Consider the following 25,128-nt stretch of genomic DNA (forward strand, 5'->3'; position numbering starts at 1 on the left):
GCATTTGCTGAGAAGTGTTTTCCTTCCAATCATGTGGTCAATTTTAGAATAAGTGTGATGTGGTGCTGAGAAGAATGTATGTTCTGTGTATTTAGAGTGGAGAGTTCTGTAGATGTCTATTAGGTCTGCTTGGTTCATAGCTTGATTCAAGTCCTGGACATTTTTGTTTATTTGTTTTCTGTCTCATTATCTGTCTAATATTGACAGTGGAATGTTAAAGTCTCCCACTATTATTGTATGGGAGTCTAAGTCTCTTTGCAGGTCTCTAAGAACTTGCTTTATGAATTTGTGCTCCTGCATTGGATGCATATATATTAAGGATAGTTAGCCTTTTTGTTGCATTGATCCCTTTACCATTATGTAATATCTTTCTTCACCTTTTAAAAAAGTCTTTGTAGGCTTAAAGTCTGTTTTATCAGAAAGTAGGATTGTAATCCCTGCTTCTTTTTGCTTTCCATTTCCTTGGTAAATCCTCCTCTATCCCTTTATTTTGAGCCTATGTGTGTCTTTGCACATGAGATTTGTCTCTTGAATACAGCACACCAATGAGTCTTGACTCTATACAATTTGCTAATCTGTGTCTTTTAACTGGGGCATTTAGCCCATTTACCATTTAAGGTTAATATTGTTATGTGTGAATTTGATCCTGTCATCATGATGTTAGCTGGTTATTTTGCACATTAGTTGATGCAGTTTCTTCATAGTGTCATTGATCTTTCTATTTTGGTGTGTTTTTGCAGTGGCTGGTGCTAGTTTTTTTTTTCTTTTCCATATTTAGTGCTTCCTTCAGGAGATCTTACAAGGCAGGCTGGTGGTGACAAAATCCCTCAGCATTTGCTTGTGTGTAAAAAATTTTATTTCTCCTTCACTTATGAAGCTTAGCTTGGCTGAATATGAAATTCTGGGTTGAAATTCTTTCCTTTAAGAATGTTGAATATTGGCCCCCATTCTCTTCTGGCTTGTAGGGTTTCTGTAGAGAGATCCACTGTTAGTCTGATGGGCTCTTCTTTGTAGGTAACCCGACCTTTATCTTTGGCCATCCTTAGCACTTTTTACTTCATTTCAACCTTGAAGGATCTGACAATTATGTGTCTTGGGGTGGCTTTTCTCGAGGAGTATTGGGGTGTTTTCTATATTTCCTGAATCTGAATGTCGACCTGTCTTGCTAGGTTGTGGAAGTTCTTCTGGATAATATCCTGAAGAATGTTTTCCAACTTGGTTCCATTTTCCCTGTCACTTTCAGGAACCCCAATCAATCATAGGTTTGGTCTTTTCACATAGCTCCACATTTCTTCAAGACTTTGTTCACTCATTTTCAATTTTTTTTTTCTAATCTTGTCTTCATGCTTTATTTCAGTAAGTTGATCTTCAGTCTCTGAAATTCTTTCTTCCACTTGATTGTTTCAGCTACTGATACTTGGGTATGCTTCACGAAGTTCTTGTGCTGTTTTTCAGCCCTATCATGTCATTTATGTTCTTCTTTAAACTGGTTATTCTAGTTAGTAGTTCTTGAAACCTTTTATCAAAGTTCTTACCTTTTTTGCATTGGGTTAGAACATGCTTCATTAGCTCAGAGGAGTTTGTGATTATGCACCTTCTGAAGTCTACTTCTGTGAATCCATCAAACTCATTTTCTGTCCTGCCTGCTGGCTCTGAAGAGAGCAGTGGATCCTGACAAGGAGGGTTCTACCAACACAGCACTTGAGCTATGCTAAGGGACAGATTGCCTCCTCAAGTGTGTCTCTGATCCCTGTGCCTCCTGATTGAGAGAGCTCTTCCCACAAGGGTTGACAGACACCTCATAAAGGAGAGTTCTGGTTGGCATCAGGCTGGTGCCCCTCTAGGATGAAGCTTTCAGAGGAAGGAACAAAAAGCAATCTTTGCTGTTCTACAGCCTCCGCTTGTGATACCCTGGCAAATAGGGTCTGGAATGGACCTCCAAAAGACTGCATCAGACCTATAGAAGAGGGGCATGACTGTTAGAAGAAAAACTAACAAACAGACTATCAGACTAACAGTGGATCTCTCTACAGTTTTGTGCCCTTGCTGGAGAGGAGTTGTGATCATTTGGAGAAGAGGCATTCTGGTTTTTGGAATTTTCAGCATTTTTGCACTATATTTTCCTCATCTTCATGGATTTATGTACCTTTGATCTTTGAGTCTGATGACCTTTGGATGGTGTTTCTGCGTGGGAGTTGTTTTTGTTGATGTTGATATTATTGCTTTCTGTTTGTTAGTTTTTATTCTAACAATCAGGCCCCTCTTCTGTAGGTCTGCTGCAGTTTGTTGGAGGTTCATTCCAGACCCTGTTTGCCTGGATATCACCAGTGGAGGCTGCAGAACAGCAAAGATTGCTTTTTGTTCCTTCCTCTGGAAGCTTCATCCTAGAGGGGCACCAGCCTGAGGCCAGCCAGAGCTCTCCTGTATGAGGTGTCTGTCCAACCCCTGTTGGAAGGTCTCTCCAGCCAGAAGGCACAGGGATCAGGAACTCACCTGAGGAGGCAGTCTGCCCCTTAGCAGAGCTCAAGTGCTGTGTTGGTAGAACCCTCCTTGTCAGGATCCACTGCTGTCTTCAGAGCCAGCAGGCAGGAAAGTTTAAGTCCACTGAAGCTATGCCCACAGCCACCCCCTCCCCTAAATGCTTTGTCTCAGTGAGATGGGAGTTTTATCTATAAGCCCCTGACCATGGCTGCTGCCTTTCTTTCAGAGATGCTCTGCCCAGTGAAGAGGAATCTAGAGAGGCAGACTGGTCACATCCACTTTGCTGCACTGTGTTGAGCAGGCATCCCCAAAATTTTTACACAGGGGGCCAGTTCACTGTCCCTCAGACCGTTGGAGGGCCGCCACATACTGTGCTCCTCTCACTGACCACCAATGAAAGGTGCCCCTTCCTGAAGTGTGGCGGGGGGGGGGCAGATAAATGGCCTCAGGGGGCCACATGCAGCCTGCATGCCATCGTTTGGGGATGCCTGGTGTTGAGTGTTGCCCAGTTAGAACTTTCAGGCCTTTTTAGTGTTGTCAGGGGAAAACCACCTACTCAAGCCTCAGTAATGCAGACTTCCTTCCCCCAACCTAGCTTGATCATCCCAGGTTGACTTTAGACTGCTGTGCTATCAGTGGGAGTTTTAAGCCAGTGGTTCTAAGCTTGCTGGGCTCTGTTGAAATGGAACCCCCTGAGCAAGACCACTTGGCTTCCTGGCTTCAGTCCCTTTTCCAGGGGAGTGAACAGTTCTGTCTTGCTGGGGTTCCCCACTAGGGCATGCAAAAAATCCCATGAAGCTAGCTAAGTGTCTGCCCAAAAAATCCAGTGCAGCTAGCTCAGTGTTTGCCCAAACAGCCACACAGTTTTGTGCTTGAAACCCAGGGCCCTGCTGGTGTAGTCACATGAGGGAATCTCCTGGTCTACGGATTGCAAAAACCATAGGAAAAACATAGTATCTGGGCTGAATAGTCCCTCATGGCTTCCCTTGGCTGGGAAAGGGAGACTCCACCCCCCCCCCCCCCCGACTACTCCTTGCACTTCCCGGGTGAGATGATGGTCCACCCTGCTTCTGCTTGCCCTCTATTGGCTGTACTCACTGCCTTACCTGTGTCAAAGAGATAAACAGGGTACGTCAGTTAGAAATGCAGTAATCTCTTGCCTTCTATATTGGTCTTGCTGGGAGGTGCAGATCAGAGTGGTTGCTATTTGGCCTTCTTGGCAGCAGATCCTACAGTGTTTTACAATCATCATCACCACCCATTTCTGAAAGGTTTTAATCACTCTAAAGAAGCTCTCTAATCATTAAATGATAACTCTGCCCTTTTCCAGTCCTTGTTATTCTCTAATCTGTTTTGTCTAATCTATGAATTTGCCTAATCTACTACTTATGAGTGGAATAATACAGTATTTTTCCTCTTATGTCTGTCAAATTTTACTTATGCTGTTATCGCTGTCATTCCTACTGTAGCATATATCAGAACTTCATTCTTTTCATGACTGAATAATATTCCATTGTCCGTATATCATATTTTGTGAACCAATTCATCTGTTGAAGGACACTTAGGCTCTTCAAGCTGATAAATACTGTGAATAATGCTGCTGTGAACATTGGTTTACAAAGATTTGTTCAAATTCCTGCTTTCAATTCCTTTGGGTATACATCTGAAAGTGGAATTGCTGGGTACCATGGAAATTGTGATTTTATTTTTCTGGGGAACTACAGATTGGTTTTGCAAATTGACTATGCCTATTTACATTCAACAGCAATACATAGAAGTTTCAGTTTCTCCATATTCTGTCCAATATTTCATATTTTTCACTAAAAAAATTATAGTCTTTCTAAAGGGTGTGAAGTGGTATCTCACTGTGGTTTTGATTTGCATTTCTCCAGTGACTAATGAAGTTCAACCTCATTCCAGGTGTGTTTATGGATCACTTGTATATTTTCTTTGCAGAAGTTTCTATTGAAGTCTTTTGAATGCTTGAATGATTTTGAATGGGATTGTATTATTTTGTTGTTGCATATTGGAGTGCTGTATATGTTCTTATTTGATTTGTGAATATATTCTGCCATTCTGTGGGCTGTTTTTCAACCCTTCTATTCATTTTTCTTTTTTACTTTGTATATGGTGTATATAAAGGTTCAACATCGTTCTTTTACATATGAATATTCAGATTCCCCCTCCTTATGTACCTTCCCTATCTCTTTGGTCACTCTGAGGTCTCCACCTCTCCTATTGCAATAAGACTTTCACTTACATAATTTGCTTCCTCTTCTTCTTTTCAGCAGGTATTAGGGGTAGTATTGGGAGTGAGTGCTCACTTTCCTGTGCTCTTTGAGCATGGCCAGCATGAGCCCTTGTAAATGCCCTGATGCCAAGGGATTGGCCAACCATCCTGTCTGTGATGTTCCCAGGTCACTCTCCTCTCACAATTTTTCCATCTCCCTCCAATCCTGGCTGATCACAGCCATCCTCTTTCCTGCCCTTTCTCAGGGAAGGACTGAATTAATCCAATGACTTGGGAACTCAGGAGACTTGGAGGGAGGTCCTGGCTTCAGGCACAAACCAGAAGAGAAACTCCTTTAGTGTAACAGAATGGGCTTTCAGACCTCAGGCAGAAGAAGGTCTCTCCATGGCATCCAAGATGCCATGGAATGGGTCTAGGAATGGGCAATTTTGGAAGGAATACCTGGGTTCAGATCTGGGAAGAGAAGCAAGGCCTGCATTGAGAGAGGCTGGGACAATCAGGCTGGACACTAGCCCAGGGGTAGTACGTAGGGCCTGGGTGCTGGAACAAGGCCCAGTGTCAGCAGGACCAACACTCAGGCAGTCACCAAGTGTGGAGAGGGTTAAGGATGCCCGTGCCTCATCAGGGTGGCCAGCCAAGGAGGCAGAGGACAACCAAGAAGTTATGCTGTTGGGAAGGAGTTGCTTAGGGTCTGACGGCCTCTTCCACCAGCCAGATCCATTTGCCTACCTGGGGTCCTCCCATCCCAACTGGACAGCTGCCCACTCCATGAGCTTCCTGAGAAGGCTGCAGGTTCCATATGTGAAAGAGGTTGACAGGTGCCTGGTGATGCTGCTAGGCTGGGATTTCTTTCCACACCTCACTGATACTGTGAAGAGCTGAGTTCACAAGACCAGGCCTTTGAGGCTTTCCTGCTCAGCTCAGTGCCGCCTCACTATGGCTTGCCTGTGGTGTGTTCCTAACCAAACTCCTGAAACCTTGATCCCCAATGCAGCAGGGTTGGGAGGTGGGTCCTGGTGGCAGATGTTTGGATCATGGGGACAGACCCTTTATGAATACATTAGTGCTCCCTTCCACCTCACAGGCTTGAGTTGTTGCTATATATGGTATGGATAGGTTTCCAAGACATTGGGGTCAAAACAGAGTCTTGCTTCCTTAGTCTCTCTCCTGCTTCCTCTGTCACTATGCAATCTCAGCACGTGCCACTCCCCTTTTTCTTTCTGCCATGAGTAGAAGCTGCATGAGGGCTTCATCAGGTTGAACTGACAAAACTTGAACTTTTCAGCCACCAGATCATGAGTCAAATAAACCTCTCTTCTAGATCAATTACCCAGCCTTGGGTATTCTGTTACAGTAACACAAAACACACCAAGACAGGCCCTTAGCTCAGCCCTGCTGTAACTCATCTTGATCTAAATCTTGAATGGAAAGGAGACCTGGAATCTTTTCCCTACCAGTGTGAGCTTCTCCCTCTGATCTCCTAGAGAAATATCCTTTGTCTAAACTCAGCTACCATGGGAGCCTCATGAGCTGAACAGGGTGTGGGCACTAGGGGAGATGTGGCATGAGGCTGTGTGCAGAGGGATGGGTCAAATCAGGCCCTGATAGGGTTCTGGCACTAATGGGCACACTTCATCTCCCTTTTCCCTCCTCCTCAGTAGGGATTTATCTCCTCTGTCTTTTTTCACCGTTGGTGTATCCTCTTCTAACCCTATCTCCTTCCATGTGAAGCTGGACAAAGCATGCAAGCTTGTGAACCTTATTCTAGAGAGAGGGGAAGATAGAGGGGTTGTCCGACTGACAATCACATAGGCAAGTAGGTAGCCTACAGAAGAGATTTAGATGGACACATTGGGTGATAATCAGGTAGGGGCTGTGCTAAGATGAACAATGGGTCTCCATGTTGTCCATATCCTTATTCATGAAACCTGTGATTGCGGGACTGTACATGTCACAGTGGACTCTCGAGATGTAACTAATGGATCTTGAGGTGGTGACATCATCTTTGATTATATGAATGAGCTTGATGTAACCACAAGGGTCCTTATAAAAGGAAAAGAGATGTGAAAGACAGAGAGAGAGGTTTAGAGATGCTGTTGTCTTTAAAGAGGAAGGAGGGGACAATACCAAGGAATGAAAAAAGGCAGCTCCGGAGCTGAAAAGCCAAGGGGCAGGGCTCTCCCTGAGACCTTCTGGAGGGGCTTGGCCTTGTCCAGAACTTGTTTTCACCCAGTGAATCTCATTTCTGACTTTGACCTCCAGAACTGTAAGAGAATAAAAGGCCTTTATTTTAAACCACTGAGGTTATGATAGTTTATTGCAGCAGCAATAGGAAACTAACACAGGAACAGACAAGCAGGCAGGAAGGAGACAGGCATACTTTCAGACAGTCTGGAGGGTAGGCAGGAGATTGGGAGGTGGGTGGAGATTCAGGGATGCAGGTGGATAGGAGACAGGTAGACAAGCAGGTAGGGAGCCTGGAGAAAGGTGAGTGAGAGAAGGGCAGGCAGACTGGGGGACAGGAGGCAGGAGAGCAGGAAGGTGGGAAGAAGGGAAGGTGGGCAGATAGAAAGCAGGATATGGGCAGACAGGCAGAAGACAGAAGCAGGGGCAAGGAAGACAGAATGGCAGGTGAGGCCCTCAAAGCTGGTCCTTGTCCTTACAAGGGTTAGGGAGCCTCCTGAGATGCAGGTGGATTCCATTTTCGGATTTCAGCACAATTCGTGGTGTGGGGATGGGGATCCTGGTGGGATCAGGCAGCAGCTCAAAGCGGAGCAGGGTCAGGGCCACGGCCACCTTCAGCTCATTCATGGCAAATTGCTTCCCAATGCAGTTCCTGGGCCAGGCAGGGACAATGAATTGAGAAGTACCTCAGGCCCCATTCTAATCTGAGTAGGTTTTGGCCCCTGACCCCAGCCATGAGCTGGGCATTCAGTGTCCAACTTTATGTGTCCAGCCCTTGCCCACTTACAGCCCATGCACACTTCTACCCCATCCTGGCTTCACACTCTCCCCAGCCTTGGACAGAGCCATCTTCCTGGGCTAGCTCCTAACTCCTACCTCCCATCTCTGCTCTCAGCAGGCCTGAAACCTTCTAGCAAGAGAGAACCTGGGCTCTAAGGCACAGAGTCTAATCACATGAATAGATAAAGAGTTCATCAATGGTTCGTTCACTCCTCCACAAACATTTCTTGTTCTCTAGTGGGAGGCCACTTCAGGTCCTGTAGAGTGAGGATGGGCTACACTCTCATGTGCTTCCCATGTAGTGGGACATACAGGGACCTGAATCCTCATAGGGGGCCCCCAATGCGTGGAGGAAGGGAGTCAGAAGGGCAGTGAGTGGCTTCCTGGAGGGGCACTCGGTGGGTGGCCCTAGCTGTTGCCACACCTGCCTCCCACTTCAGGGTTCAGACTCCTGTGTAACCACACTCCTCCATCCGCCAGCCCCTGTAGCCTTCTAATTCTACTCCAGAAACCTTTTCCCTTGCCCTTCCTCTGTCTACTCAGCTAGACTTTCTAGATTTCTGCTTCCCTTTCGTGCACACTGAAGCCACAGCCCAGCTGAGACCCTTCCATGCTCTTCGTCACAGTGGGGACAGCGTTCCAATACCCCAGCTGGCAGCCAAGCCCTCTATGGGCTGGTGCCTCACTCACATTTTACCTGTCCAGCCCACGTCCTAGCCCTGTTCATGTGGAGATGGATGAGAATTTCTTCCCTTCACCTTTGCCTGCCACATTCTCAAGGCTAAGGCCAGAGCCCAGCTGCCTCTCACCCTCTGCCAGTTGTGCCTTTCCCTCCCAGGTCCCCAGGCAGCATTTGTGATTTATCTATGGACACTCACAGTCCAGTGCCTCAGACAGCACCAGGGACAGGGGCACTCAACAAGCCACTCAGCGAGTGAATGGGTGAAAGGATGGATGCTGGAGTGATATATGACTAGAGCACAGGATGTATTTCTGTACAAAACAGTTTTGTATCTTTTATCTGTTTTCTCATCATGTTGCACAGGACTTGACTCACAGAGTTAGGTTTAATAAATATTTTCATATTTGTATAATGTTATTTAAGTTTTAAAATGAATAAAATAGAATGGAATACACTGGCAGTAGATATTAGTTCCGAGCTAGAAATGGAGCTTAGGAGTGCTCTCTGGTTCTCTAGAGGCAGCAACATGAGCTGCAGGCAATGTTTAGGAGGACTTTCTTATGCTGAAATAGACAGACCAGTGCTGGAGAAGGAGTTTCAGGATGAAACTTTTTCTTAAAACTTGTTCTGTGTAAGTGGACTCATCATTTGAAGAAGTCATATAATTATTTGAAGAAGTCACATGATTATTTCTTTGAACAAACCTTATTTCTACTAAGAATTTGTATCATTTTTGACTGTATGTCACAGAGTGATTCCTGAAGCCACGATGATTTTCACAGCAGCCATTCTGGAGTTTTCCTCTCCAGCTTAACAGCTGTTTCAAGTGTGTTTTATATTTCACATACCAGAAGCCTTCAAATGTTGTGCGTTACATAATAGTTATTGGGCTTTTCTTTCCCAAACAGTGTACCATCCACATTTTTATGCTTTTTGCCAATATTGTGCTAAGTGGATTACTGGACTATGATATAGAGATCCCACTTCATGTGTAGAATTTGCCAAATGGGGAAATAGTTGTAAATATGTGAACACTATATAATGCAGTTAAAATTTCATTGGGCAAGACAGAAAAATGTATGATATGACACATATTGTTGTAAAACTTCTCCAAAGGGCTATGTTAACCTTTCCCTTATATGGCTTGAATCGTAGGACTGGAAGGTCATCTGTTTTATAAACAGATGCAAAGATTTCAATGATTCAAGTCTATGGCAGACTGGTGAATTAAATAGGGAAGGTAGTGTGCTGCATTGGGAGTGTGTGGGGAGAGAGAAATCTACTGTTTACTATTCCTGATAACTGAGAAAAGCAAACACCTGAAGTTGAATTTACTGGAGAATATCTAATTTTGATAATTCACATCCCTAAAGTGAGGAAAATATGTGAATATACTGAAGTTTGGAACATGCACTGACACTGAATTTAGGCTGCTCATTTGAAAAAGCAGAGGGAGCAAAGTCTCCACAGGGTGCTCTGAAATGCACCTTCCTTTTGTACACAGAGACACCCACACCAGGTGCTTGACTTACCCACAAATACCAAAAATTAAGGGCACATCCGAAGATGCCACATATAAACACTGGGCTCACAAAGATTAGAGGTTTGACCAAAGACTTCCCTGATTTCTCTATTCCAATGACCACACAGGATGTCTCACCTTGCTCCTCCTGAGAATGGCAGGAAAGCGTGGCTGTGTTGAGCAGAACCCGGTGCAAAACGGGAAGGGTCAAACACCTGCAGAGAGAGCACCAGAGCCAGGACAGTTAAGGAGCCAGGACAGTTAAGGATCCAGCCCCTGCCTACCACCCATGAGGGAACAGGACTCCCAGATGGGGACTCCTCTCCAGGTGGAAGCAGGAGAAGGTGTTGGTCTTGATAAATTACCCCATTTCCTCCTCTTAGGGACCACATACCTCTGGGTTGGGCCACACTTTGGGGTTGTGGTGAAGGCCGTAAATGGAAAGTACGACGCTGATACCTGTGGTGCAGGTTGGAAATAGAGAGAAGACCAATCACTTGCGTGGGGTGGCCTGTCCTTCAGCCAGCAGGGGCAAAAGAAGGCACAAAAGGCCTACTTTCCATGAATTGTCACTGACTGGGATGATTCTGCCATTATACGGGTGGGTTAGGCTTGACTAAGCATGTGAGTTCAGATGATGAATAGAGAACCATTTATCCAGGAATAAGAAGAAAGAATGGGAGCATTACTCTTTGGAGTAAGTCAAGTGACATTTAACATTCATCAAATATCCTCGAAGGGTCATTGGAAAATATACATGAACTCACTCAATACTCACAACACTCCAAGAAAGGCATTTTTAAATTCTGTTTTCAGGGGAGGTACTTGAGTCTCAGAGAGGCTGATTATCTTGTCTGTGTTCACACAACTAGGCTATGATAGGACTGGGACCAGACCTGGGGAGTTGAGCCTTCGTTGCCCCAGATTTGGTCATCAGCTGCTCTCTGCCATCTACCTGAGGGTTCCTCAGAGACTGAACAACAGCTGACCCATAAAATGAGATTCCTGATCAGCCTCCTTTGTGATGACCCCATGAGAAAAGAAGCATACCCCTCACTGCCCTTGTCTGATTCCCTTTTCAGCCCTCCATATCTCAAGGAATAGAATTTTAGGTTTACTGTGAAGGCCACATTCACAGATTAACATTTATTTCTTAAACTTTGGTAGGTTCAAGCTCTCAGCCAAACATTTCAAATTTTTATTCTAAATACAAAATATGTTTTCAAATTTTTTAAAGAAAAGGAAGACCCAGAGATGTACAGGACTCTGAAGCTCACATGGATTTCTAACCCTCCACATGTTCCTGTGGAGAGCTTATGTGAGTGGGTGGCGGAATTCATACCTTTGGGCAAGGAGCGCCCATCAGGGAAGGTTATGGGAGTGACGAGGTCTCTGCTAATGCCTGGCACTGGTGGGTAGAGTCTAAGTGCCTCCTTGATGCACATGGTGGTATAGGGCATCTGGTCCAGGTGGTGCCTGGAACAAGCCCATCCTGAACATCAGCAAGGCCTGGGCAGACCAGGGGCTTCCCCTGCAGAGAAGGCAGGGAACCCCATCTCTTGATCCTCACTCACCAGGTGATGGAGTCTCCATCCCCCAAGAGGCCCTGGATCTCCTCCCGGCATCTCTGCTGATGCTTGGGGTGTGTGGCCAGAGCATAGAGGATCCAGGAGATCCCACTGGCTGTGGTGTCATGGCCCGCGAACATGAACGTGTCCACCTCAGCACGGAGATCCTTGTCTGACAAGCTGTTCCCATTCTCCATCTGGGGAGGCCGTGGTGTTAGTGCAGGGCTGGTCTCTTGCTCTTTACTTCTGGGCAAAACTGAGGCCTCTCCTATAAATACTCACTTTGGCCAAGAGGACGATGTCCAGGAAATCCAAGTGCCTCTTCTTCCTGACCTTCTCCAGCTCCCCCTGCTCCTGTAGGTGAGCCTTCCTCTGTTGAATCACTCGGTCTGTCCCAGAACAATGATTACCAGGCCAAGCTGAGACTGTCAGCAACCCCCAGGAGGCCTAGCTGTCCAACTGCCCCCATGTGGGTGCCTGGTAGATCTCAGCAGGAATGTGGGTGTGGGTGTGAGGTCAGGGGTGGAAACTCTAGTACTGTGTGAGGCAGGGCAGGCCTCCCCCAAGTGGTACAGCTCACGGAGCGTCCACTTGAATGCTGTTTGGACAGGGTCTCATTCTGTTATCTCCATGTGGGGACATAGGCAAACCAAGGGACAGAGTCTGGCCCCTCATATCTCAGTTCTCAGCTCCTGACGAGGGAATTCCCCAGGCTGAGTGTATTCTAGCTTCTGGAGGGCTACTAGGGGACTTCTCTGTCTGAGGAGTCAGGGCAGTTTTTTTTGCTGTGCCTGATAAAGGCTGGGAGACAAGAGGAGGAGACAGAACCTGTGTGCTGATGGGCGAGCTGGCAGGCACGATGTGACCAGCGGCCAGCAGTGGTCAGGCTGTAGATGATGTCATTCTGGTAAAAGGCATTCCTCACACGGAAAAAAACCAGGTCGTTCATGTCCATAATGGCCTGGATGTAGGACTGAGAATCCCTGAGGGAGAGTATGAAGAAGAGACTGAGTAACGGGCCCATTACTTGGAGGTAGATTGGGGTCTGAGAGCAGGCAGCCTCAAGTAATTGGAACAAGCAGCCTTGAGGCAATGTTCCTTCTGTCTTATAGCCCTATTGTCCTCTGGCCTTTATCAGATGGCATGAACAACCAGGGTCCACCTGTGCTGGGAATGAAGCATCTGTTCCTGAGACTTTGGTCTGGACTGGAATTAGATCTTGGTCAGGGACTGAATCTATCTTTATGTGGAGGCGAGCCTTCATGCTGCCCCACCTGCCCCTCATGTATGTCCTCTTGATAAGAACAAGGACCCTGCAGCTGGAGGGTTATCACTGACCTGTCCAACTGAATGCTGCCCTGGTGGCTGAAGGCACACTTCATGATGGTGTCCAGGGTCATCAAGGAGACATGCTGAAAGACCTCCAGAGGGGAGTCCTGGCCAATTAGCTCTTCCCATTTGTCCTGTGGTGGGAGGGGGCATGGATCTTTTTAATCTCCAACAAGTGCTTTGCTAATAATGCCTGGCTTTTTCCTGTATCTGCAGATATCTTTTTTTTTCCCCCTGTAGCTTGCAGATATCTTGGTTGGGATTTCTCACTTTACAGAGCAGATGTATTGTAGAAACTGGGACTGTAGAGCTACTGTTGGTAAACTGATGCCTAATTCTCATACACCTTTAAAACAACATTAAACAGATCCTCTCACAATAGCATGAACTAAATACTGAATTTTGAGATTCAGTTAGGACATACGGTTGTGAAAATGTTGTTGCTGTTGTTCTGGTATAAATAATAGGGGGGCTCTTCAGTGTTCTGAGAGCTGAGCTAGTTCTGAGGGACTAGTAGGACACCAACATTAGGACAGAAAATTTGAATGCCACAGCTAGCTTAAGAGGCTAATATGGGCACCCTTTGTAGAGAAAAGAGGGACTTCAGTTCTTTTCCATTCATCAAAATGCTGGGCACAGTTAGGTGAGAAGTCAGAGTCCAGATCAGAGATGATGCCATGGCAGGTATTGCTCTGAGAACAGACCTGGGGTTCATTTCCACTCAAGGGTGAATCAAATCCATGCAGAAACCTGGGGCCCCAGGCCAGAGCCTGCGTGGGTGACATCTTGGCCTGTCCATGCTGCCACTGAAGCTGCCATTGCTGAGGCCAACCAGCATTGGAAGTTTTGCTGTCCAACAAGACTGTATACTTTTCCAGTCCTTGTGCTGAAGGTTCCAAAGTGGGAGAAGAGCCTTGTATTCATCATGAATCTCTTTTCCTATGATGATGAACAAAGTGTGGATCCGATCTGATGCCTGTGTGTTCTCCTACCTTGTACAACTCTGGGGAACTTTATTCTCACAGTGATGACATAAGAGTATTGTTACATGTGTCTATGTCTATGGCTGTCTGTGGAACACAGAGTTGTGAGTGGAACTGGTGACAGTGTGTGCTGTGAGTGAGTGTGGGGAGAGGAGGAAACATGGACTCACCAGCATCACTCTCACAGAGTCTGCCATGAACTCCACGTAGGGCTTCAGGACGTCATAGTGGAAGGCGGGGGTCAGCATCCGTCGATGCTGGAACCATGTCTGGCCATTCAACAGGAGCAAGCCGTACCCTAAGGTAGACATGAGTGTGTGTCTGTGTGTGTGTCAGGGGCTGCACAAACCTAGGGATGACTGGTGACCATTTGGGAGGGAGAAAGGTGGCTTCTTAGGGGAAGAAATAGCCAGAAGAAGCACATCATGGGCAGATGCAGGAAAAGGAGGTATATTTCAGGCATGTGATTTTCTAATTGAGCTGCTACCTCCATGTGATTATGACAGCTGTGAGATAAAGTTTGAAAAGTGTTGTGGGCAGATATAAAATAAATGTGAGGCCAAGGATGTCTGGAGAGAAGGGAGAAGTGAAATGGAAGAAGCTGAGCCTGAGGAAGGTTTGCACCAACATTAGGAAAGGACGAGAGTCTTGTTAGAAGAAGGAAATGAGGCTTGATTAGGGGATGGGGTCATTATAGTGGTGGCCCCTAATCTGTTGTTCTCTGTGAGCCAAAGAGATAAACCTAACTAGGAAGTGGGGTGCAGTCCTTGTTTGCTATACATACCAATAAATGGAGGCAGGAATCTGTAAGTACTATGAGATTTTGGGTCTGAAAGGTAAGAAAGGACTTTATGAGAAACTATGAGCTACTAAGCAAAGCAGTCCCAGAGGCAGCCATCAGTTCTTAGTGTCTGTCAGGTGGCAGTTTGACCCATGTCACCTCCCACTTGACTCCCATCCCCTTCCATTTCTGTCCTGAAGGTCAGTATGGGTTTAGGAAGACACACTCAGTGTTCTGTTCCAGCATGAAAACACCCAGAGGGCTAGAAAGGTGAATTGTTGAGAAACATGGACTGGGTCTTCAATGATGATGAATAATACAGAGCCATGAGTTTTTCTACATTGATGATTTCCTAATCACCTTCTGACCAGGACAGGCAACAATTAGAGCTTCCAAACCCAAGTCAATGTGGGTATGAAATTTGTTTTACAGATCTGGGTCAATTTACATTTCAGAAAACCTCAATTTTCTTAATAGAGAAATAGATACAAGAATTGAAAATTAAGCCCCACGTATGATTTTAAACATTCATTACTCAGTACATATTTTTGAATACAGCCTGGGCTTGGCTTGGTGGGCTTGGTGGATGGTTGGGAGAGGTTTCAGATATTGACGTTTGAACAGCCACTCTCTTCTGGAATTTTACAGACCAAGAGGCATGTGTCAAGAGGGAAGAGACATTGCAGTTGGGATGAGGGTTTGGATCTTACCTGATCTCCCCAGAATCACCTTTATATAGTCAGGGTCATAGAGCTGCACCCGAGCTTTGCTTCCCCATAGCCAATGAGGACAGGCACTTGGGAATGTCTCCACCCATTTCCGAATCCGTTGTAGCTCCTGGTCCTGTGGATACTGTCAACAAAGGTAGACAGATGAACGCTTTCATTTAGTTCTAGTCCCTGCAGCAGGAGTGAAAGGCAGGGCAACCACAGGAGCCAGATAGCAGAGGTTAGTGATTTAGGTCTGCTTCTGATGACCTGGGCTGTGATCCAGATTCTTTCTCTCTCCCCAGGACTTGACTTTAGGCCAAGAGCTATGAGCCCTTGCTGAATACTTCCAGCAGAAATTTAAGTCAGCCATTGTCTTCATGTTGTGTAAAGCCTCTGGAAGTAATAAATACAATAATTTCCATGGGCAGTAGGTATAACTCATATCACTTGATAAGCAAATTTATATAATAACTTAGTATATTTAGAGAATAAAATGAATTAATGTAAACATTTTAAATTACATAATAATTTTATAAATTATGCTTGTTATATTTTCAATATTATCTCAGTATATATGGTAAGATATTTTTGTTAAGATAAAATAGCATTTGGGCAAGGTGGTGGAATAGGAACAGCTCTGGTTCATAGTTCCCAGTGAGAGCAATGCAGAAGGTGAGTGATCTCCAAGTTTCCAACCCAGGTACCAGGTTCATCTCACTGGGACTGATTAGTCAGTGGGTGTAGCCTAAGGAGGGCAAACCAAAGCAGGGTGGGGTGTCACCTCCCCCAGGAAGAGCAAGGAGCCATAGAACTCCATCTCCTAGTCAAGGGAAGCCATTAGGGACTTCTCTGGACACTCCAGCACTCCAGCTCAGATACTGCACTTTTCCCATTGTCTTCACAACCTGCAGACCAGGAGATTCCCTCCAGTGCCTACAACACCAGTGTTCCAGGTTTCCAGCACAAAACTGACAGCTGGGCTGGGCGTGGTGGCTCAAGCCTATAATCCCAGTACTTTGGGAGGCCGAGGCGGGTGGATCACTAGGTCAAGAGATCGAGACCATCCTGGTCAACACGGTGAAACCCCGCCTCTACTAAAAATACAAAACATTAGCTGGGCATGGTGGCGCGTGCCTGTAATCCCAGCTACTCAGGAGGCTGAGGCAGGAGAATTGCCTGAACCCAGGAGGCGGAGGTTGCGGTGAGCCGAGATCGTGCCATTGCACTCCAGCCTGGGTAACCAAAGTGAAACTCCGTCTCAAAAAAACAAAAACAAAAACAAAACAAAACAAAAACAAACTGACAGCTGTTTTAGCTACAGCAGTCTTTGTTTTTGTTTTTGTTTTTCTCATACCCCAGTGGCGCCTGGAATGCCAGCAAGACAGAACCGCCATTTCTCTGAGAAAAAGGGGGCTGAAGCCAGGGAGCCAAGCGATATGGCTCGGTAGGTCCCACCCCCACGAAGACCAGCAAGCTAAGTCCACCGGCTTGAAATTCTCTCAGCCTGCACAGCAGTCTGAGCTCCACATGGGATGTTTGAGCTCTGAGTGAAGAGAGGTGTCCACCATAACTGAGGCTTGGGTAGGTGTTTCTAAACTTGCTTGTGTAAACAAAGTCACGTGGAAGTTTACACAGCAATTGGCATAACCCACAGCAGCTCAGCAAGCCCTCTGTAGGCAGACTGTGATTAGACTCCCTTCTTACTGGGCAGGGCATCTCTGAAAAAGGACAGCATCTGGTTAGGAACGTATAAATAAAGCCCCCACCTTCCTGGGACCGATCACCTGGGAAAAGGAGTGGTTGTGAGTTCCGCTTAAGCAGACTTAAACGTCCCTGCCCAGCAGCTCTTAAGGGAGCAATGGACCTCCCAGCACAGCACTTGAGCTCTGATAAGGGACAGACTGCCTGCTCAAGTGGCTCCCTGACCCCTGTATATCCTAAGAGACACCTCATACAGGAGAGCTCTGGCTGACATCTGGAGGGTACCCTTCTGGGGCGAAGCTACCAGAGGAAGGAACAGGCAGCAATCTTTGCTACTCTGCAGTCCCTGCGGGTGATTACTAACCAAAAAAAGTCCAGAACCAGATGGGTTCACAGTTGAATTCTACCAGAGGTACAAAGGGAAGCTGGTACCATTCCTTCTGAAACTATTCCAAACAATACAAAAAGAGGAAATCCTCCCTAACTCATTTTATGAGACCAGCATCATCCAGATACCAAAGCCTGGTAGAGACACAGCTAAAAAAGAAAATTTCAGGCTAATATCCATGATGAACATTGATGCGAAAATCTTCGACAAAGTACTGGCAAACCCAATGCAACAACACATCAAAAAGCGTGTCCATCATGATCAAGTTGGCTTCATTCCAGGGATGCAAGGCTGCTTCAACATATGCAAATCTATAAACATAATCAATCACATAAACCAAAGACAAAAACCACATGATTATCTCAATACATGCAGAGAAGGCCTTTGACAAAATTCAACAGCCCTTTATGATGAAAGGCTATCTCAATAAACTAGGTGTCAACAGAATGTATCTCAAAATAATAAAAGCTTTTTATGACAAAGCCACAGCCAATATCATAGTGAATGAGGAAAAACTGGAAACATTCCCTTGGAAGCTGGCACAAACAAGGATGCCCTCTCTCCACTCCAATTCATTGTATTGAAAGTTCTGACTAGGGAAATTAGGCAAGAAAAAGAAATAAAAGTTATTCAAATAGGAAAGGAGGAAGTCAAATTGTCTCTATTTGCAGATGACAGGATTGTATACTTAGAAGACCCCACCTTCTCAGCCCCAAATCTCCTTAAGATGATAAGCAACTTCAGCAAAGCCTCAGGGTACAAAATCAATATGCAAAAATCACAGGCATTCTTATACACCAATAATAGACAAACAGAGAGCCAAATCATGAGTGAACTCCCATTCACAATTGCTGCAAAGAGAATAAAATACCTAGGAATACAACTAGCAAGGGATGTGAAGGACCTCTCCAAGGAGAACTACAAACCACTGCTAAAGCAAATAAGAGAGGACACAAACAGATGGAAAATCATTCATTCCATGCTCATGATTAGGAAGAATTAATATTGTGAAAATGGCCAGACTCTCCAAAGTAATTTATAGATTCAATACTAACCCCATTAAACTACCATTGAGTTTCTTCACAGAACTGGAAAAAAAAAAAACAAAATAAAACAAAACAACAACAACAACAAAAAAACACCTTAAACTTCATATGGAACCAAAAGAGAGCCTGCATAGCCAAGACAATCCTAAGCAACAACAAAACAAAACAAAACAAAACAAACCCAAAAACCATAAAACCAAAACAAAAAAAAAAAAAAAATGAAAAAACAAAACAAAGCTGGAGGCATCAGGCTACCTGACTTTAAAGTATACTACAAGGCTACAGTAATCAAAACAGCATGGTGCTGGTACCAAAACAGAGATTAGACCAACTGAACAGAATAGAGGCTTCAGAAGTAATGACACACATCTACAACCATCTAATCTGTGACAAACCTGACAAAAACAAGCAATGGGGAAAGAATTCCCTGTTTAATAAATGGTGTTGGGAAAACTGGCTGGCCATATCCAGAAAGCTGAAACTGAACCCCTTCCTTACACCTTATACAAAAATTAACTCCAGATGGATTAAACATTTAAACATAGAACCTAACACCACACAAATCCTAGAAGAAAACCTGGGCAATACCATTCAGGACGTAGGCATAGGCAAGGACTTCTTGACTAAAATACCAAAATCAATGGCAACAAAAGCCAAAATAGACAAATGGGATCTAATTAAACTTAAGAGCTTCTGCACAGCAAAAGAAACAATCAGCAGAGTGAACTGGCAACCAACAGAATGGGACAAAAATTTTGCAATCTACCCATCTGACATAGTGCTAATAACAAGAACCTACAAAGAACATAAACAGATTTAGAAGAAAAAAAACAAACAACCTTATCGAAAAGTGGTCAAGGATATGAACAGACATTTTTCCAAAAGGACATTTATGCAGCCAACACACATATGGAAAAAAGCTCATCATCACTGGTCATTAGAGAAATGCAAATCAAAACCACATTGAGATACCGTCTACTGCCTGTTAGAATGGCAATCATTAAAAAATCAGGAGACCACAGATGCTGGAGAGGATGTGGAGAAATAGGAATGGTTTTACACTGTTGGTGGGAGTGTAAATTAGTTCAATCACTTGGAAGACAGTGTGGTGATTCCTCAAGGATCTAGAAATAGAAATATCATTTGACCCAGCAATCCCATTACTGGGTATATACCCAAAGAATTTAAAAATATTCTGTTATAAAGACACATGCACACGTATGTTTATTGTGGCACTGTTTACTATAGCAAAGACTTGGAACCAATGCAATTGCACATCAAAGATAGACTGGATAAGGAAAATGTGGCGCATATACACTATGGAATATAATGCAGCCACAAAAAGGATGAGTTCATGTCCTTTGAAGGGACATGGATGAATCTGAGAACCATAATTCTCAGCAAAATGACACAAGAACAGAAAACCAAACACCACACTTCCTCACTCTTAAGTGGGTGCTGAACCATGAGAACACGTGGACACAGGAAGGGGAACATCACACACTGGGGCTTGTCAAGGGGTTCGGGGGCTAGGGGAGGGGTAGCAGGGGATGGGGAGATTGTGGAGGGATAACATTAGGAGAAATACCTAATGTAGATGATGGGGGGATGGATGCAGTAAACCACCAAGGCATGTGTATACCTATGTAACAAACTTGCATGTTCTGCATATGTACCCCATACTTAAAGTATAATAGTAAAAAAATAAAATAGCATTTGAGATATATATGGCTAAGTGAAAAAATTAACTAGAATATTGTGTGCATACTAGTATTCTACATGTTGAATACGTAGAGATTTATGGGCAGAGTCTAGATATATGCATATGACACTGGTGTTGAGCTATAATTTTGAGAATTGGGTTTCTTATTCTCATTTTCATTAATTAATGAATTTTGCGCTCCCTGCTTCCTGCAGTCATCTTTGTAAATGCTTCGATGTGAATCACAAAGCCCTTGGCCTTCTGGCTTCAACTTCTGTTTTCTTGCCTCCAGCCTTGCTGGCAATTCCACCATCACCCATTTATGCTGATAAGCTTAAAAATTGCAAAATAATCTCATCATGTTATAAAAGAGTTTATGAATTTGTATTGGGTCAATTCAAAGCTGTCCTGAGCTACATGCAGCCCCACGAGCCATGGGTTGGATAAGCTTGCTCTACACACCTGGGCTGACCATCAAGGTGTGCCAGGATTTTGCTGGCACAGGGAGGGGATTATATGCTCACCTCCAAGGAGCTCACAGTCCAGGTGTGTTGGAGGAGAGCCAGGAGGTCAACACATACTTTTCAATGTGCAACTTAGACACCAGTGCCCTCACCTAGAGGACAGTGTACAGGCTGCCCGCCTTGTGTGTACCCACAATTGTCAGGTTTCCTGGTCCTAAAATCACCTGTTGTGGAAATCCCCTGTCTTGGGGAAACCTAGCTAATTGGTCCCCTATACCGGCAGACCTCAGCCTCAGCCATCCACCCCAGCATAGTGAGCTCTTTTTCTGCAATCTGACACCTTCTCAAATTCCTGCCTGCATTTGTCACAGACTGTGAACTCCTCACCACATGGATTCCTCAGATATGGGTATCTGTGCTCCCAGGCGAGCTCAGGGCTAGAGAGGATGGCATCGAGTGACTGGGCAGGTAGCCTCTAGAAGCTTTGTTCTTTGAGAAAAGCTGAGGTTTATGGGGTAATCAGCCTGGAGACAATCAGGCATTGCCCTCCACGTGTAGGGCTGCCAAGACACACTTGGTATCTGCAGAAGGAGGGAATGGGTGATAGAGCTGAGGACCAGCAAGATGGGCTTTATGGGAGGAGAGAGCTCCTCGTGACTGGAACAAGCTGAGACCAGAGAGATGTTCCTTTGAGGGCACATGTTTGTTACAAAACAAGACTTTTCTATATGGGCTTTGTGATCAGGGTCTCAGAGCCCCATCCCTCTGTGCCCTCCCACTCTCCCGCTGAGTTCCTCCCTACCTCCTGGTTGTGTCCGAAGAGCCAGTGGGAGGGAGGGCATGGGAACTCCTGGAGGACTTTGAGCAGCCACTGCCTGTGCAGGTAGAACTGGGCTACCTTGATCAGCAGCAGAAGCAGGATGAGCAGGGAGGCCAATTGGAGGATCCTGGAGATATCACCCAGGAGTCTGCTAGGGCTCAGCACAGAGACACTCATGGTGCAGCACCTTCTGGATCTCTGAGGAGCCCTACCTGTCCCTGACCACTCCTGTCCACCAGTGCTCAAATCTGGGAGGATTGTCCCGCCCACTTGTGGGGAGAGTGAAGGGGGAGGGCAGAGCTTGGACTTCAGAGTTCAGAGTCAGTTGACATTGAATGATCCACCTAGGGGAACAGTGGGAGAAAAGCGTCAGCAGCTGTCAGTGGCAGTGGCCCTGCCACTACCACGTTCCCTTGTCCACGTACCTCACAAATATTTAACGAGCATCTACTGTGTGCCAGGCAGTATGCTAGGTGTGTGGGCACCACTGCAAGGAAAACAGACTTGAATGTTGACCTCAAGGAATTTGCATTCTGCTTTAGTACATTGCAATAATGTTCATTCAGTAGCATTTTTTTGTTGTTGCATGTTCAAAGGAAATTCTCAACATGATATGTACATTTAAACTTAACGTAACCAAGTCCTGAATAATTACTCTTGTCTTATTGCAAATCTAATTTTATTTACCATAAAAACCTCTTTCATCTGTATATCGGGTGAGGAGTGGGAATTACGTCTTTCTATTAACTGAATGATGATATGGACAAACAGATGCTAACATGGTAGTCCTTCAAGTACTTTATTTTATTCCATTGGGGAGACTGGTCTTACATCCATGGCATGATTTTTTTTTCTCAATTCATATACATGACAATTTAAAAAATTTATACATAATGTTAGTTTTGATTTTTTTTTCCCCTTTGATAGGTCTACCTTCTCTACCAGAGAAGGCCCTACAGCAGTTTGAGTCCTACTTCAGTCTAGTACTATAACCACAGCAGAAGCATGTTTATGAATTCTCTTTCATCCTACAAAGAAAATAATTATACAATCAGAACTTTGTACTCTGTTTAGGAGCCCTGCAACCTTGTTTAGTACACTCTGTACTGAACAAAAATTAATATTTAAAAATGACTGCTGGCTGGGTGGGTGGCTCACACCTGTAATTCCAAAACTTTTGGAGACCGAGGAGGGTGGATCATGAGGTCAAGAGCTCAAGACCAGCCTTGCTAAGATTGTAAAACCCCTTTCTCCGTTGCTTGTTTTTGTCGACTTTATTGAGGATCAGATGGCTGTAGGTGCATGGCTTTATTTTTGAGTTCTCTATTCTGTTCCCTTGGTCTATGCATCTGCTTTTGTACCAGTACCATGCTGTTTTGGTAACTGTTTAGTATAGTTTTAAGTTGGGCAATATGATACCTCCATTTTGTTTTCTTTGTTTAGGGTGGCTTTGGCTATTTGGGCTATATGAGCATTCTTTAAAGCTTTATTATTGTTGTCCTCTGGATTCATTATTCACACTTTAGATGATGAGTAATATCTTTGAAAATAGAACTATTTAAACCTCTATCTTTTATCATATTCTAACTAAATATAGAAAGACTTTCAGTAACACGGATACCATTCCTGACCAGCCACTATTCTAAAGAAAGGACAACAGAAAAAGGTACAAATTTTTCCATTTCGCCATATGTTAAATAGATGACATGGTCTTAAACTAAATAATAAGCATTAAGTTAACCCAAACAGGACTTGTTGAGGTCTGGATTTGTGTTGAACTTAACATGAATTGCTTAAAAGGTTTTAAGACATACACAGTTTTGAAAAGGACCTAGTGTTATTGCTCTCTATAGACTGCTACAGCCAATTGCCAAAGCTTTCAAATGGTTTATTCAAGACTCCTTATTATAACCATCAGCTTCCTCTATATTATTACTTATGATTGCATCAATCAATCTCTTACCTTGACATTAATAATATAATTCTTTTCCCTATGGCATATCCATTAATTAATATAAATCGAGGGACAGTATTTATTTTATCAGTATCAAGCCTAGCCATATATTTCATGCTAAGAGGTGAATGAGCTTCAAATTCAAAATATATTTTCTTTAATTAGGGCATGAGGAGCGACAGCACAAATTCATATGAAGTAAGTTTAACAATCACTTTACTATCATTATATTAATAAGTATGTCCTTTGCACTATCTATGCTTACAATTACTCAATCATACTTATGATTATTTTTTCCGTCATTGCCATTTACTTTAAGGAGATGTATTTCAGCTTAGAAGAAACTACTTCAGTGCTCTAGTTGACTTAAGTGAGGGAGAAACATAATTTGTGTCAGGCTTTAATGTTAAATATGCAGCAGAACCGTTTGCCTATTCTTATCCGAATAAGAATACTTCTAAAACAACTTTATTTTAGGGTCATTTAATAATCTTTATATTCCAGGAATCACACAATTTATTTTAATAATCTTTATATTCCAGAAATCACACAATTTATTTTTATTATTGAGGCTTCACTGCGAAAAGTTTTATTTCTATGAGTGTGGGCATAATACACACTGTTTCATTATGACCAACTCATACATTTCTTGTGAATGAAATTGTTACCACAAACCTTACCCCTATGTGTGTAGCATGTGACATAGGTCAATCTCCATTATATCATCAACTATTCCATTACGAATATGAAAAAGAGTTTTAAGCTTATAATATATAGACGAGATTTTGCACTTGAGCTGATACTGTAATGAATTGAGGCTTTTGGAATATTGGGATGAGGTAAATGCATTTTGATGGGGAGTGGCCATCTTTTAGGGTTGGTAGAAAGATTATAGTATGCTGGATGATGACCTCCAAAGATATCAAGTTTAGATATCTAGAACCTCTAAAGGGTATCTTATTTGGAAAGTGATGTGATGAAATTAAGGACTAAGTTGGGAAGATTATCCTGAATTATCAAGGTGAGCTCTAAATGTAGGAGATATGACACACACAGGGAATGCCATGCAAAGATGAGACAGAAAAAGATTTGAAGATGCTGGCCTTGAAGATGGGAGGGATCTAGCCATAAGCCTAGGAATGCTGGCAGCAAGCAGCAGCTGGGGAAGGCAGGCAATAGAGTCTCCCCTAGAGCTGTGGAGGGAGCACAGCCCTGCTGACACTTTGGTTTCAGCCAGGATGTTGATTTTGGACTTCAGCCCTCCAGAACAGTGAGATAATGAATTTCTATTCTCTCTCTCTCTCTCTCTCTCTCTCTCTCTCTCTCTCTCTCTCTCTCTCTCTCTCTGTCTATCTTATAGACAGTGTCTTCTTTAAGTTGCTGAACTGGTCTCAAATTCCTGGACTCAAACAGTTCTCCTTCTTCAGCTGTCAGAGTAGCTGGGACTACAGATACACCACTGTGCCTGGCTCTCATTTTAAATCACCACGTTTGTAGCAATTTGTTACAGGAAACCAAGAGTGATGGTAGTAGAGGTGAGGTGTGTTGTAATAAGTACCCACAAATATAGAATTGGGTTTGGAATTGAATAATAGGTAGAGATTGGAAGATTTTTGAGGTGCATTGATAAGAAAAGCACAGACTGCCTTAAATTCACTATTAGCAGATATATGGACCTTAAAATCCTTCTCATGAGGGCTGCAAGGAAACTGAGAAGCATGGATGAAAAGGTTTCTATTGGTTTGGAGAATACTTACATTATCATAACAGAATGTTAGTAGG

At 44.1% G+C, this 25,128-nt stretch overlaps 2 protein-coding genes across 3 annotated transcripts in view; one reads left to right on the forward strand and one right to left on the reverse strand.

Annotated features, from left to right (window-relative positions):
• The window catches only part of CYP4X1 (cytochrome P450 family 4 subfamily X member 1), a 125,887-nt gene that overhangs the window by 22,094 nt on the left and 78,665 nt on the right, over positions 1-25,128 (forward strand). The gene's annotated exons all lie outside the window — the stretch shown is intronic.
• On the reverse strand, positions 1,783-21,657 carry CYP4A11 (cytochrome P450 family 4 subfamily A member 11). Of its 2 annotated transcripts, XM_074380770.1 has the most exons (13): positions 21,375-21,657; positions 15,272-15,413; positions 14,565-14,609; positions 13,951-14,078; positions 12,807-12,931; positions 12,297-12,451; positions 11,751-11,857; positions 11,475-11,665; positions 11,243-11,376; positions 10,295-10,359; positions 10,039-10,115; positions 7,396-7,568; positions 1,783-6,996 (listed from the first exon to the last, which is right to left on the reverse strand). In XM_074380770.1, the coding sequence occupies exons 1-13, from the start codon at positions 21,567-21,569 to the stop codon at positions 6,611-6,613; spliced, it is 1,923 nt and encodes a 640-aa protein (XP_074236871.1). In that variant the 5' UTR covers positions 21,570-21,657; the 3' UTR covers positions 1,783-6,610. The 2 variants fall into 2 exon arrangements, with proteins under 2 accessions (XP_074236871.1, XP_003936922.1); XM_003936873.4 differs by lacking the exon at positions 1,783-6,996 and having other exon boundaries at positions 6,998-7,568; positions 21,375-21,650.

The sequence above is a fragment of the Saimiri boliviensis genome, chromosome 11 (genome assembly GCF_048565385.1).
Source record: "Saimiri boliviensis isolate mSaiBol1 chromosome 11, mSaiBol1.pri, whole genome shotgun sequence".
NCBI lineage: Eukaryota > Metazoa > Chordata > Mammalia > Primates > Cebidae > Saimiri > Saimiri boliviensis.

Coding starts and splice junctions, on each gene's coding strand:
- CYP4A11 (XM_074380770.1), bottom strand. CDS start 21,569: ATGAGTGTCTCTGTGCTGAGCCCTAGCAGACTCCTGGGTGATATCTCC. Junction 12,452..12,806: donor GGCAGCATTCAGTTGGACAG/GTCAGTGATAAC, acceptor ACTCTCCCTCAG/GGATTCTCAGTCCTACATCC. Junction 11,858..12,296: donor GCTCGCCCATCAGCACACAG/GTTCTGTCTCCT, acceptor GTTCTGGGACAG/ACCGAGTGATTCAACAGAGG.